The sequence below is a fragment of the Pipistrellus hanaki genome, assembly GCF_964339955.1.
Source record: "Pipistrellus hanaki genome assembly, chromosome: 17".
In the NCBI taxonomy this organism is placed as follows: domain Eukaryota; kingdom Metazoa; phylum Chordata; class Mammalia; order Chiroptera; family Vespertilionidae; genus Pipistrellus; species Pipistrellus hanaki.
This window is the reverse complement of record NC_140519.1, coordinates 41,196,651-41,213,006: the sequence shown is the minus strand read 5'-3', so window position 1 is coordinate 41,213,006 and position 16,356 is coordinate 41,196,651. Positions and strand designations below refer to the sequence as shown.

The following is a 16,356-nucleotide window of genomic DNA, read 5'->3' as shown; positions in this document are numbered from 1 at the left end:
TGTTCAGATTATCTAATAGTTATAACTTCTTGGTAGCTCTTTACATTGCCATCATTTTTACCCTGAAGACATCAGTCAGCAGAGTTATACTGTTCAGCTTGCTTTAAGAAATTGACTTACCTTTTTCATCTTTTTATTAATTGCCTCCCCACCCCGCATTTGTCTCTAGATCACTTTCTTGGGTTTGTTCCCTTTTTACATTTTTGCTTGATGAATTGGTGGAATTTATTGTTTTGGTACAGAAATGACATCTACTTATCCATTTTCACTGTTACATATTAGCCATACTTTAGTGTTTCTGCTGGTCACCCTTTTTCAATTGTCGTATGCATGCCTTCCTTGCTAGCACAATCCTGTGACATGCTGGTTTTGTGATACATTGTGATCATTATGCTTTTTAGTGTCAGAGAAATTGTATGTTTGTTAAAACATGTATTCTCACCTCGTGCCACATTTTCTAAGTCCTGGTCCCAAATACTGACAGAGTTCTTTAGTTGATGTGCTTATTTCCAGGATTGTTGAAGTGGCAGCTGGTATTGTGGTAGCAAAATGAGGTGGCAAAGTTGAATTCAATTACAGAGCCCAGTTCTCTAGTTCCTACTTAAAAGAATCTTGATTAACCGTTATATAAGAGCAGGCTCTATTTACTTGGGAAATTTTCCAGGTCCTTTGTTGTCATTTTCATTGACTCAGAATATGGTAACTAAAGAACTAAATTCCTTAAGGACATGTAAAATTACATTGTGAGTAAAAATGGCTCTTTTCCAGTGAAAGAATTTAGTGCTTAAAGGAACAATTTATTATAAATAGTAAGAAAATTGATTTGTATGTTACTCCTAACTTAATGTGCATAGTGGCCTATTTAGTATTAAATAAATTTTATTTTTATTTCAACCAGGTGAATCTCATCTAAATGTTCAAGTTAGCAACTTTAAGTCTGGAAAAGGAGATCCTACACGTCAGGGTGAGAGAAATTACATGTAACTTAAATTGAAGGCCCATCAAAATAGAAACTTTACAGGCATGTCTCTTTCCTCACATGAATGACAGAAAGGGAAAGGGCTTAATGGTTTTTAATTACTAAAGTAACATAGTCACCGTCAAGAGATTTTAGAAATAAATAAAAAGTAAAATCACGCCCACTTCCAATAGTATTTGATATGTTCTAGTTGTTTCCCTCTCTCCTCCATATGTGAAAACATTCTTTTAATAATAGTTTATATGCCGTTTTGATTCTTGCTTGCCTCATTTAAGCCAGTGGAGAAAAGAAGGATTTTCTTGGACTTGGGTTTAATATAGGCACATAAAGGCTTTTCCACTCTTTATTACAAAAAAAAAATCCCTAGTACCTATAACCTTTGAAACTGCTTCCTTAACACTATCAAGTATTTCACAATAAGTATAGTCTAAATTATACAGTACTTCACAAATAGAAAACGCACTTTATTTACTTATTTGTGATAAATATTGAATTAAATACCTTACTTAAAAATTAAATTGTTGTAGTACAACTTAAACTCAGAAATGAAAAGGCATCTTCTCATTTTAGGCTTGTTTTTAACACTATCAGCTTTCTTCTTTCCCATGGTTCTGAGTCCTGGCTATACATTAAAATCATTTAGGAAGCTTAAAGAATAGCGATCATGAATTTAAAGAGGAACACAGACTTGTGTGTGTATATATACACACACACACACACACATACACGCATGCATTTATATATACATACAAACACATAAGCACATGTAATTGTATACAAATATATATGTACATACATACTGACGTCTGTGTTCCACCCCCAGAGATTCTGATTTTAATTTGTCTGGGCTGAGGCTCCAGAGTCTACTTTTTTTAAAAAAAATTTTTATTGATTTCAGAGAGGAAGGGAGAGGGAGAAAGAGGTAGAAATAGAAGCATCAATGATGAAAGAAAGTCATTGATTGGCTGCCACCTGGACATGTGCCCTTGACTGGAATCGAACCTGGGACTCTTCAGGCCTCGGGCCAATGTTCTGTTTACTGAGCCAAACCAGCTAGGGCTCCAGTGTCTACTTTTAAGAAAATTTTCACTTAACAAAAAGGTGTAGAAGCAGGCTGGATGTAATGTGAGGTTACTTTTCATTTCTAATATTATAAACAATGTTGCAGTAAACATCTTTCATGCATGAAAAAAAAGGAAAACATTTTCAATTGATTTTAATGATTTTAGAATTACTGCTTTATACATAGTATATATGTAAATATTTAAGTAAAGAACCTGTAATTAAGACGAAGTCTTTATATTTTTAGTGGGTAAGTATTCTGAGTATACAGACTATGTTGTTTTCCTTTTTGTTCTGTTGCATTTCCTTTGAACAAGTCATTCTGCTGTTGAAAACATTAGTGAGTATATATTACGTAAGGCCAAACCCCTCCTTAGTTTTTAAATTAAAAGTCATTTATGCTGGTCATGTCACTTTTTAAATTCTTTATTTTTTTCTTCTAAGCTCAGGCTATTTAGAGGGCAGTATGGGGAAATAATGAGTGATAAATAAAAACTGAGCAATCCTAGAAATTTGAAAATATCCCATTTTTAACAAAGAGTCATGTATCAGTTTTTAATCTTTATTTTCTTTCTTTAAGTTTCTTCAGGATTGAATGAAACCCTCACTGTAAATGGAGGAGGCTGGAATGAAAAGTCTATAAAACTCTCCTCACAGATAAGTGCAGGGGAGGAGAAGTGGAATTCTGTTTCACCTGCTTCCGCAGGCAAGAGGAAAACTGAGCCAGCTGCTTGGGGTCAAGACACCGGAGATACTAATGTGAATGGAAAGGACTGGGGAAGGAGTTGGAGTGACCGTTCCATTTTTTCTGGTATTGGTAAGATATGTTAGAATTTTTAAATTCGCTTAAAATTGTTTAACTGGTACATTGGGAATTTCCCAGGAATGAAAAAAGATCCATGAGTATAAAAATTAGTAATACCATTCAGAAATAATAGCAATAATTAACTCATCTCAGGTCCTTCTTATGGAGCAAACTAAGTAAATAATAGCATTTATTATTTTGCTCTTTACTGCTTTCACATACTTTATCATATTTTGATTACCCATGTAGCTAACTGATATAATTATATTTTTAGTGATGTAATAAGTGTAATGTGTGACCAGTCTTTTTATTAATTTCAATAGTTTAATGCCTCTTTGTAACTAATTTTCCCCCTGGGTTTTAAAGACAAAGATCAGTAGTTGAGCTTTATTCTGTTGAGAGCCATCAAATTAAAAGCAACTTAATTTTAGGGGTGGGTGGGTGTATTATGAAAAGAAATGCATGTTTAATATGGAAAACTGCAGAAAGAGAAGAAAAAACTCAGTGTTACTACACCACCCAATGCCAACCACTGTGTTTTTGTGTATTTTATGGCCTTCCCCTGCCCACCCCGCCATGTATAATTTTTCTTTTACATAATCCAAGTCAGATAGGCATTTTTATGTTCCCACATCCCACTTACCATTATTACATAAACATTTCCCATTTTGTAAGTGTTTTTATTTAATGGTCCTATCATACATTGTATAAGCATAGCATAAGTTACTCAATACTTACACGTTATTAGAGAAATAATTTTTCTGTTTTTTTAATCACTATAAATAGCATTGCATTGAATATATTTGTTTTGGGATTATTTCTTTAGGATAGATTCTTGGGAGTGATATTATATTAAAGGGAATAATATGAATGTTTATAATGCTACATGACATATTAATATATTTTCTAAGAGAGTTCTAATTTATATATCAGTACCAGTATGAGTGCCATTTGTCATATGCTGACTAAGGTTGGGTATTCTTGTTTCTAAAAATCTTTTCTAATTGATAAGCAAAAAGAATATACATTGTTTTTGGTTAATTTTTTTTAATTATTGATGAGGCTGAATATTTTTCACAACTTTTTTTAAATTAAATCTTTATTGTTAAAAGTATTACATATTTTCACAACTTTCTTGATTATGTCTATTTCTTTTATGAATTTCTATTCATGTTCTTTGCTTCTTAGTGTTTTTTTTATTAAGTTGTAATTTCTGTGTATCAAAGATATTTTTTTCTGTTGGCTTGCCAGATAATTTTTGTTAGTATATTCCGTTTAGTTTAAGTAGAAAAAAATGGCTTCCTCCTATGTTATTTGCTTTTCCCATCACTTTTAAGCTTAGAAAGACTCATGTTGACTGATGTTCTCCAAGAAGCAAACTTTTGATCATTTACTAACACTGTTCTTAAGCTTGCTCTCCCCTCCTCCCTCTACAATATCCAAAAATTGTAGGAATACCAAAATTTGGAAGAAGAAACATTCCCTAAATTCCCAGCTAGTTTCAATCATGAAGAAAGCATAAATTTCTATGCTGTAAAGCAACCAATGGTCAAGTTTTATCAAGTAATGTTAAGAACTGTGACCTATTTGCAACTTACTTACAAAAGCTATGTGGCATTTTCATAATTAGGACATAAATTAGGTGGTATTTGCTTAATGTTGTTACAGATTAAATTAAGCAGCAGATTAGAGTTCCTGCTTAGATGGATTAGGACCTTTGTTGAAAGAGAACTGGGAAATTAGATTTGCTCAGGAGTGTCTGACAATATAGATGTATATGCTCCTTAAAATATTCATATAGAAGTAAGAAATCTCTTGGAAATGTTGAGAAGATAGCATGATCTAGTGGAATAAGCATGGATTACTTCAAATAGATCAATTTGGTATGAATCTCTATTCTTCCATTGGCTTTTATGTAAATTAGGGTAGTTTATTTAACCTCCTGTATGAACCTCATATTTAAGTACTTGTGAGGATTTGATAAATGAATATCAAGTATAAAGTCCCGTGGTTGGCCCAAAGTCATAGCTTAATTGTGGTAGATAATAAGGTAGTTTGCAATGGTAGAAAGAACATAATAGGCTTTGGAAATCAGCCTAAGTTCCAGTCTTGGCTCAGCTGTTTTCTAGCTGTCAGCAAGTTACTTAACTACTCTGAAACTTTGCTAGCAAGTTTGCCCTAAAGATTAAAAGTGGTTGGTGTAAAGAGCCAGTACATAACAAACATTCACTAAATAGTAGCAATTGCTATATTAAGTTCTAATTTTCTAAGGTTATATAATATTGATACCATAGTTTTAAATCTGTACAAATCTTTCAAGTTTCATTGCAAATCGAAGATTCCAAGTGACATTCTTTATTTTAACAGCTGCTTGGTCTAGTGTGGATAGGGGAATGAATACCTCTGAACAGAATTCTGCTTCTTTTGCATCTCTCACACTTAACTCTGCTGTTCCTGGTATGTGAAAACAGTCTTTCATTTAGTTAACAAGAAATTTCTGTTTAATTTAGCTCTTGCTATTTGAAAAATAGTGTCAAGTATTGCTATCAATATAATAATAGATGTATAATATCACTGACACAGAGGCCTTAATAAAAGGGGAAGGAAGACCTAAGTTTTTTTGTGGGTTGTTTTTTTGTTTTTTGTTTTTAAATATATTTTATTGATTTTTTTACAGAGAGGAAGGGAGAGGAATAGAGAGTTAGAAACATTGATGAGAGAAAAACATCGACCAGCTGCCTCCCGCTCACCCCCCACTGGGAATGTACCTGCAACCAAGGTACATGCCCCTGACCGGAATCGAACCTGAGACCTTTTAGTCCACAGGCCAACGCTCTATCCACTGAGCCAAACCAGTTTCGGCAAGACCTAATTTCTTAATCTGCAAGTGACCGAGTTCCTTTCTGCAGGGGACATAAGATTCTGTGGCCTGACATGACTGGAAGTGCTTTGGCACACAGACAAGTACAAATGGAAGGCCTTCCTTCAGGATCAAGCTACTCTGCTGTTCTAGTGCACTCCTGCCATACTTGTAATTTGGCATTTTGTTTCTATTTTCACTTATTCATCGTAAGTTTATAGGGAAACTTTTCAGGTTATATGGGCCCTCACATAATCACTTTACTTGAGTATATGTTGATTAGAAAGTATATTTTTGCTAGTAAATTTCTAAAAATTCAGCATAACTTAAATGGATATGCCTTTTATTAATCGTGTAGGAACTATAAGTACCTAACAGATATTACTTAAACATGGGAGATTTTTAGTTTGTAATACTTGGTTGTTGTTGGAATTCATGGACTCAGTGCACTGATTATGTGGTTCCCCAGTGTCTGGAGTCACTAGTCTAGAAAAGGGGTCAGCAAACATTTTCTGTAGAGAGCCCAATAGTAAATGTTTGACGCTTTGTGAGCCATACCATCTCTGTTGCAACTACTGAATTGTATCATTATAGCAGGAAAGCAGCCAGAAATGATACATAAACAGAGGAGTGTCTGGTTCTGAAATAATATTTTGATTTTTTCCAACCACCTAAAAATCTGATATTATTCTTAGCTCATAGGTATACAAAAGAAGGGTGGCTGGATTTGGACTATGGGTAATAGTTTGCCAATTCGTAGTCTCAGAATACATTTTATTTCCAGAAGTACAAGTTAATTGCTTCTTCATTTGGTGACTTTGTACAACATAGATGCTATTCCCTTCACATATTCAGAGAAAGTAGCATGGGCTGCTAAAGAAACAGCAACAGTGTTACTCGAGGGCCTCTAAGCAGTACATGTGCTAATTATATATGAATTTTATAGTGTTACTCTGTTAAAAGTTACGTAAAAATATAACTATTGAGTATATCAAGCAGTTACATTAGTGGAGTGCTAGTAAAATTTGATAGTAAAGACTTTGATCAGAGGAAGTGATTGTATCTTATACTAACAGGTATTTTTCTTAACCAACTCTATATCAGTGGCTCTGAATCCAAAGTGAATATCAGAGTCATCTAAGGATTCTGATACATACAGAGATTCTTATTCAGAAGGCCTGGGGTATATATATATATCCTGAATGAAGAACATTTGTATTCTGAAATCAATTTATGGCTGTATAGCAGGGTGTTTTGACCTGGTAACCATGAATTTATGTCTCTAAAACTATATGCAATTTTTTGTGTAAGTTCTGGACAGTAGTCTGCCACAGCTGTTATCAGATTCCTAAAGGGCTATATGACTTCTTCTCCACCCACCCAAAAAAAGAAAAGTAGAAACAGAAAACACTTAGAATATAGCTGGCCTTTGAACATTGCAGGAGTTAGGAACACTGATACCCCCTTATATACATCCCTGCACAGTTGAAAATACGCATGTAACTTGACTCCCCCAAAACTTCACCACTGATAGGCAACTGTTGACCAGAAGACTTACTGAAAACATAAACAGTGTGTTAACACATATTTTGTATGTTTTATATGTATCGTATACTGTAGTCTTATAATAAAGTAAGCTAGAGAATGAAAACTGTTGAGAAAATCATAAGGAAGAGAAAGTACAAAATTTTACTGAAAAAAAGAAATCGTGAATAAGTGGACCCATGCCATTCAAACCCATATCATTCAAAGGTCAGCTGTATTCTCTTTTCATTAAATGCACCTGAATTTAACTTCTTCTCTAGAGTCTAAACCACCAGCATAACTCTCTTATCTCTTTGGCTTCTCACTGCCTTAACTCTCTAGAATAATCATCTCTCTCTTTCTTCAATATTTCCTTAGGCAAAAGGTTCTAGCAAACTCAGACATTTTCTAGTTCTCTCCTTCAGGGTTCTAAGGATATAGACTACCCTGAAACATCCAGGATTTCTTTTGTGCTTTATCATTTTTAATTAAGAAGAGAGATAAAGCTTTTTTAAAATTTATCTATATTGTTGAAAGTATTACAGATTTCCCCATTGACCCCCTCCATCCTGCACCTGTACCCCCAATAAACTTTTTTGACTTTTTGAAATATATAGATAACTAGTTTGAAGAATTATATTATAAAGGACAAAATCTAATGGATTGGTACTAAGGAAAAATGTATTTCTTATTAGTGAATTGGATCAAATGATTATCACATATAATCTAAAATTACCCTTAATTCTACTTTTCCTTTATCTTAACTCTTATAATGTCTGAGTTTTTTCTTTTAGGAGAAATTTTTAAAAATTAAGTCTCCGTATGCAAAGTATAGAATTGTTATGAAACATAATTAGAAAATTCCATTTTTAATTTTATTGCATTCGTTTTTATTTAAGGATCTACTGCTGAGCCAGTTTCTCAGGCTACCACTTCTGATTATCAGTGGGATGTTAGCCGTAATCAGCCCTATATCGATGATGAATGGTCTGGGTTAAGTATGTCCTTTTAAAAATTATCAGTTTGGGGGGGGGGGGGCGGTTTGTTTATTTTTCAGAATTTCTAGCTTCCTGAATTCATGCTTTATATTTTAATTTTAATCCTATTTTCTAACCTTTTAGGTCATAGTAATATCTAATACCAAATATATTACTTGTAAGCTAATTATTGAATACTTATAGAATTAAAACTAAATTCATTTTTTATGATTGAGATTATATTTAAACATTTAATTGTCTTATAGTTGCTCTAGTTTTACAATTTTTGTTTTAAGTGAATGTTCTAAAATATATCAGAATGGCTTTGAATTTGTGAGGCGTGCAAGTTTTTTTATTGGTAGAAAACCATTTGGTTAGCCTAATTTCTAATAGAAGCATAAGAAGGTTAAAGCAGGAATTATTTAAAAAAGAGGAAGGGGAAAACATAATGGTTTTTATCTTAGAAAGCTCATACTATCTTTTCTTTTTTTAAATTGGTTTTCTTTTTAATTCCAAACCTCAGAATTTACTACTTTCTCAGAATTTTTACAGCACATTATTTTCTGTTATTTATTTAGCATTTACTTTTGGAGTTTTCTACCATTTTTGCCCTGATTAAAATTTTTTAAAAGGATGTTTTGGCCCTACCCAGTTTGGATCAGAGCATCATCAGCCTGCAAACTGAAGTTTGATTCTGGTCCAAGGACACATGCCCAGGTTGTGGGCTTAACCCCCAGTAGGGGGCGTTCAGGAGGCAACTGATAATGGTTCTCATCATTAATGTTTCTATCTCTCTCACCCTTTCCCTTCCTCTCTGAAATCAATAAAAGCATATTTAAGGGGGGGGGGGGAAGAGAGAGAGAATCATTGATCGGCTTCCTCCTGCACATCCTCTACTGGGGATCAAGCCCACAACCCGGGGATGTGCCCTGACTAGGAATCGAACCCATGACCTCCTGATTCATGGGCTGATGCTCAACCACTAACCCACACTGGCCAGACACTGCTCTAAGTCTTGTAAATACTATTAATTTAATGCTTATAACAATTCTATGAAGTAGATGTTTATTTTTCCATACTTACCATATTAAGAAACTGAGGCAAAAAAAAAAAGTTATCTAACTTCCCCTGGCCACACAGCTCAAGTTAAGTGGAGGAGATGATATCAAACTTTTGTAGTCTAGCTCCAGAGTTCATGCTTTTAACCACTACATGGTACAGCCTTGGTGATGATTGTAATCGTGAAGGTAAGCTCGAAACACAGCACAAGGATTATTAGTGGTATACACTGATTAGTCTCTCTATAGATTAGTTGAAGCACAATTCTTATAGATTAAGGGAGATGAAGTTGAAAAGGTATATTAGGGAGGACCATATTGTGAAAAGCCTTGAATTGCTGGCTAAAGATTAGAAAGCTCAAGGTTGGAGTTTCTGGTTTAGAACGTGTATCCTAGTTCTAGTCCAGATTTTAAAATGTAATAGTACCTCATATGGCTTGGACTTTTTCTTGTCACTTATCTTGGAATCTAAATTGAGTTGTAAAGTGGAGCAAAAAAAAAAAAACTTTGGGAAGAACGATCAGTTTATTCCAAATAGAATTGAGGAGTGATTGAAGAACAATAGAGTGATTGTAAGAAAATAGCAGGAGGGAGGTGAAGATGTCTTGGGCAGCTGTGGGATGAGGCAAACTGAGGAGAACTGAGCAAACAAGACTCTAGACTTCTCAACTTGGATAGAACAGCTCCTCTTTCGTCTCTTTAACAATTCTTGTAATACGAAAAATATGATTGGCTGCTAAAACAAGACTGAAAAATGTATGCACATGACTCTATTTAAAGTAGTGAGTATAAGGAATACCATCTTTCTCAAACTTGTTATGTTGTATTGGCAGTCTTTTAAGTTCAGAGTTTCTCTTCAACTTCATTTCCTATGTGAATTTTATTTTGTGTGTTGTCTTCTTTAATGTAGCTAATGTTGGTACTCGGTGAATTTACTTATTCCTTCTAAATTTGTAGAGGGCATGATTTAATATTTGAGATTACTAACCGACAAAATGTGTACACACATACACATACACTAGTTTTACATTTAACAGTATAATATGATTAATTTATTGACTCTTTGCCATCTGGTGTGGGTCAGTGATTGAGTGTCAACCCATAAGCAAGAGGTCACATGGCTATGTTGCGGGCTTGACCCCCAGTAGGGGGCATGCAGGAGGCAGCCAATCCACAGTGTTTCTATCTCTACCCCTCTCCCTCTCTCTAAAAATCAATTAAATCTATATATATTGACTGTCTGGTTTGAGGCATAGAAAACATTATCTGATAAAAAGGCATTAATTCTACCCAGGCACTTGAATATAAGGTTAAGATGCTACAGTATAGCATCTATATTTTAAGGGTAGATGTTAATCTATCAGTTATCTTGGCCATTAAAAAAAAAAAATCATCATCACCCCTATAAGGAGTGAGATTTTGAATAGAACTTTGTTTTTGTTAGCCCAGCATAATGAAGGGGTTCAGAGCATGACCCTTGAGGACTATGTGCGCTTAAATCTTCTTTGTCTTTGCCCTAATGGCTGTATGCCTCAGTTTCATCATCTGTAAAAATAGTAGTTCTCCCTCCCTCTCTCCCTCCTGCCTTCCTTCCCTCCCTCCCTCCCTCCCTCCCCTGGCAGAATTATTGAGAGGCTTAAATAATATAATACATATTAGAACATTAAAATACACTTAAAATACTGCCCTGTGTTCTAATATTCTAGTAAATATTGAATATGTGCTTCTGTGCTGCTGTTGATGTCTTCTTCTAGGGGCAAAATTAGTCTGTTCATTAGTATGGTGTGTTTTAAAACGAGAATGTCTTTCTAATGCAATTGTTGTGTTTTATTAAAGTTAATTCGTTAAATTCTGATAAACAGCTAACAGCCATTTTCTTGCTGAGATAAAATAGAGATTAGTTATGAGATGTTTAACTCTATAAGCAAGTTAAATGGAGACACATTGCTTACCATTTTGAATACAGCTAATATGGTTCTTTGAAAAGATACTGATATCCCTGGTCAGTATTGTTCAGTGGTTAGAGTGTTGGCCCTCAGACTGAAGGTTCACAGGTTCGATTCCCAGTCAGGAGCACATACTTGGGTTGCAGGTTTGATCCTAGACCTTGGGTCTCTCTTACATGGATATTTTCTCTTCCCTCCCCCCCTCCCTCTCTTCTTTTTCCTCCCTCTCTCCTTCCCCCCTCCTCCCTAAAAATCAATGGAAAAATATTCTCTGGTGAGGATTAACAACAACAACAAAAAAGATGTTTGAAAACTAATGGAGGAATTTTGAAAAATAGGAAATGATTTATAAACTAGAAACCTGATACACAAAGCAAGAGGAGGCCTCCCTTCCTCAGCTGCCAGCACCAGCGTCCCTTGCAGCCCCAGCTTTGTCCAGAACAGGGGTCTTCAAACTACGGCCCGCGGGCCACATGCGGCCCGCAGAGGAGTCTGATCCGGCCCGCCAGGTTTTTTGGGCAGTGAGCGCAGCCGAGGTGTTACAGTAGGAATTAATAGTTCATATAGTCCGGCCCTCCAGCTCTCTGAGGGACCGTGATCTGGCCCCCACTTTAAAAAGTTTGAGGACCCCTGGTCCAGAAGGTCATCCTGAAGGATGTTGTCTAATTAGCATATTATGCTTTCATTATTATAGATAGATGGAGAGACCTATATTATGAATGAAGCTACACTATGCAGTTCTAAGGAAACTATGTCTAAGAAGTTAGCAGATAGGCCTATGAACCTTAAGATATTAAGTGTTGAGAAGTCTCCTCGTGATGGTGTTTAGGCTTAGATGATTGATTTGTTGTTTTAAAATAGTTTCATTTGATCTAGTTAATTAAAAAAAAAAACAAAACAAAAAAACACCTGAGATCAATAAACATGGAAACATGACCAATACATTTTTTTAAATATGTTTTTATTGCTATTAGAGAGGAAGGGGGAGAAAGAGAGAGAAACATCAGTGATGAGAGGAATCATTGATTGGTCATCTCCTGAAAGCCCCCGACTGGGATTGAGCCTGAAACCCTGGCATGTACCCTAAACAGGATTTGAACTGTGATCTCCTAGTTGGACTCGAACTGTGGCCCTCCTAATTTATGGGTCAGTGTTCAACCGCTGAACCACACCAGCTGGGCACCAATAAAGTTCTGGGAAGCCAATAGAAATTATTCTTCTGTTAATGTTCCTATGGAAGTTAAGCCATAGTACAGTTACTCTCCAAACTTTATAGCCATTTAAGCCTTTAAAATATATAATTTTTAAAAATATATTTTTATTGATTTCAGAGAGGAAGGGAGAGAGAGAGAGAGAGAGAGAGAGAGAGAGAGAGATAAAAACACCAATGATGAGTGAGAATCATTGATTGGCTGCCTCTTGCATGCCCCACAGGGAATTGAGGCAACAACCTGGACATGTGCCCTAACCAGGAATCGAATTGTGACCTCCTGGTTCATAGATCAACACTCAACCACTGAGCCACACTGGCTGGACTAAAAGTAAATTATTATTTTTACAACAAAATAGCTACCATTTATTGGCCACTTACTGCATTGTTATGAACTTCTTTACTCTTACTTCATATAATCCTCTCAGCAGTCCTATGAAGTTAGTATGAAGTTCATTACAGTTAAGAAATTTAACAAAAATGACATAGTTATTGTTAGAGCAATGTTCATATGTAGATATGTAGAACCACCTATATATATAAAAGCCTAAGCAACCATTATGACTAGTCGACCGAAAGACCAGTCAGCCAGTTTCTATGATGCACACTGACCACCTGTCTAAGGGGCAGACACTTAATGCAGGAGCTATCCCCAGTGGTCTGTGCACTCCCACAGCCAACCCCAGGCTAGCTTGCCCTGATCTGCCCTGAGTGGGACTGGGCGAGACAGCCCCGATCGCCAGCCAAGCCAAGGAACCCCACCTGTGCATGAATGCATGCACCGGGCCTCTAGTTTGATTATAAGATACTTTTTTTTTTTTTTTTTTTTTTTTTTTTTTGTAATCCTCACCCGAGGGGGAGAGAAGATAGATCGGCTATCTCCCATACATGCCCCAACCAGGGATCGAACCCACAACCTAGCTATTTGCCCTACACCCGCAAACTTTTGGTATATGAACGACACTCTAACCAACTGAGCTCCCTGGTCAGGTCCTTCTTACCCTCTCTGTTAATGCTATGTAATAATGTCCCAAGTTATGTTAATAAATTTCAAAATATAGGGAGGGACTTCCTTTTTTTATAACACATTTCACACTTGTAATCACTTGTTACGTGTTTTACCTCCATTAATTAGACTCTCTCTATACCCTTTGTGACACAATCTTATCACTTTGCTGTTGTATTTACCTATCTCCATCCCTGAGTAGATAGACTGAGTGGCATGGGGGTGGGCGGGATTATGTCATACTGATCTTTGTATCTCTGATACCTACCTAGCTCAAGTTCTAGTACATAGCAAGTGCTTAATAAGATGAAATTCCTGTAATTCCACTGTTAAGATATATCTGTTATATATTATTTTCTTGTATATCTTCCTCCTGTAAATTTGGGATCATACTGTACAGACATTTTTTCCTATGAGATTTTTTATATGAAAGTACTATATTCTTTCAAAATATAGATTCTAAAGCCTTCGTGAAGATGTGTCATAATGCCTCTCCTTTAAACAAAAACAGTTACAGAGTTCACCTGGAAAAATAAGAATAGAAAGAAAATGAGAGTAATGCTGACAGATTTGTTTTCCTGGATACTAAAATTTATTGCACAGCTATATTATGTATATCAGAGGCCCGGTGCATGAAATTCATGCAAAGGGGCTCAGCCCTCACAGCCCCGGCTTCATCTGGAAGGTCATTCCGCTCTTCAGCCATCTAATTTATCATATTATGCTTTTATTATTATAGATGGCACTACCCCAGGAATAGATCAGTGGAATAGAATAAAAATTCTAAAAGCAGAGTGAAATGTATATAAAAGAATTTTGTGTTTAATGAAAGCAGCATTTGGCATTAGTGGGGGGAAAGATTTTTTTTCAATAAAGCAGTACTATATTAGAATTCTAAATTCATTAACTATTTAGAAATAAAGTCTAACTTTTGTTATCTTAAACCAGTGTAAATAAAACTGACTACAAGTTGTTGTTACAAAAGTATATATGCATGCCTGTAGGATATCCTGGAAGAGGAGGAAAGGATTAACTTTGAGAATCAGTTGCTTAATCAGGGTAAAGCTGAAGAATGTTTTTCCCTTTCAGAATAAGCCAGTGCCTCCTAGGGTGAAAGAAAGGAATTTTAAAGTCTATAGTAAAATGTTATTCGATAGTAGGGTGATAGAAGCCCAAAAGTGACCCATATTTTGGAATAAAGGTGCAATTATTAAAAAAAAAAAAAAAAAAGAGGGGAAAGAAGAGGTTAAGTATTCTGTAATGACTTAGTGAATTTAAAGAAAAACCTAATCTTGAAAAGCTCATAAGGTGGGGAGGGAGTATAATTTTGGTACTACTGTTTAAAGATTGACTAATTCTGTATTCTAGAAATAAAATCAACTACAAAAATGTTGTAATAATCAGGACAAAGAAATGATCAGATTTTACCAGGTTAGACCTAAATAGCAAATTCAGAACACTGATAACAAAGGAGGTAAGAAAAGTAGAATTAAATAGGTAATTCATAAGTTTTCTGGAGTTCCTTAGAAATTCCACTTAAATAGCCATATGATGTGCCCAGTAGAAGTTGAGCAAAAGTGTATTTTTCCCCATCCTGTTACTGGGGTTTTTTCCTAGCTTTTACAATGTGCTCGGGGGAAGGAACAATAATTAAAATTACAGCTTAGTGTTACAAAAGGGATTTTAGTTTTTGGCAGAAATGATAGATACCTAATTCACAATGTTAACTTTTAGATGGTCTGTCTTCTGCTGATCCCAGCTCTGATTGGAATGCACCAGCAGAAGAGTGGGGGAATTGGGTAGATGAAGAGCGAGCGTCACTTCTAAAGTCCCAGGAGCCAATTCCTGATGATCAAAAAGTGAGTAAAGGGATTGGCGGGTATGCTATTTCTTTACACCCAACTACATTAGAATTAATAGGGGATACAGTCTCTATTATTATAAGTATATGCAGATTGCTTCAGGGAGATATAATGATCGCATTCACTTCAATTATCTTTGGCATGCATGCCTTCTCCATATCACTGTTGTTTTTTTGCCCCACAAATTATGGAGGGCTTTATATGGAAAGCACTATTAGACATTAATAAGAAAATAAACAACACTTCCTGTCTACTTATCAGAATTATTATAATAGCCTACCAACTCTTAATGTGTTTTAGAAAAAAGTAAATTAGGGTGTCCAGTATAAGATTAAGGAAGGCTTCATAGCAACAGACAAGACTGAGAACATCATGAAAAAGCCACAAAGGCAGGGAAATGGGTAACATGCTTAGTGGAGAGGTAAAATAGTACACAACTGTGGACCAACTAGTAACAGGATCAATTATTTACATAATTGTCTGTCTTCCCCCTTCTAGGCTACATTCCTTAAAGGGTCCATGAAGTTCTTGTTTCTGTAGTTCTAGCAACATGTTTGGCATTCAGAAAAAGCATGTATATGTAAAATATCTGAAAGTATATTTTTAAAAAGATACATATAAAATAATTTTCCTCTCTACCTCTAGCCCTGTCATCATTTATGGTAACTATTAAGATTCGCATAATTGAACCAATCCATACCTTGAGCTATTAGTTCAGTTCTTTTTTTTTTTTTTAGAGAGAGGAAGGGAAAGGGAGAGAGAGAGTCATCAATGAAGAGAGAGAATTAGCCCTGACCGGTTTGGCTCAGTGGCTAGAACATTGGCCTGCAGACTCAAGGGTCCCAGGTTCGATTCCGGTCAGGGGCATGTACCTTGGTTGCCGGCACATACCCAGTGGGGAGTGTGCGGGAGGCAGCTGATCTGTTTCTTATCGATGTTTCTAACTCTCTATCCCTGTCCCTTCCTCTCTGTAAAAAACCAATAAAATATATTTTTTAAAAGAGAGAATCATTGATCAGCTGCCTCTTACACACCCCACACTGGGGACTGAGCCCACAACCTGGGCA

The 16,356-nt window shown here is 35.6% G+C and overlaps 1 protein-coding gene across 9 annotated transcripts in view; it reads left to right on the top strand.

Annotated features, from left to right (window-relative positions):
- Positions 1-16,356, top strand: part of MTDH (metadherin) — a 50,286-nt gene that overhangs the window by 21,928 nt on the left and 12,002 nt on the right. For 2 of the 9 annotated variants that reach the window (XM_084864559.1, XM_084864557.1), the window contains 5 exons: positions 899-964; positions 2,622-2,858; positions 5,214-5,303; positions 8,130-8,228; positions 15,162-15,286. In XM_084864559.1, the coding sequence (XP_084720685.1) occupies positions 899-964; positions 2,622-2,858; positions 5,214-5,303; positions 8,130-8,228; positions 15,162-15,286 (617 nt within the window). The remainder of the gene's footprint in view (positions 1-898; positions 965-2,621; positions 2,859-5,213; positions 5,304-8,129; positions 8,229-15,161; positions 15,287-16,356) is intronic. The other 7 variants (XM_084864562.1, XM_084864560.1, XM_084864561.1 and 4 more) reach the window with 4 other exon arrangements.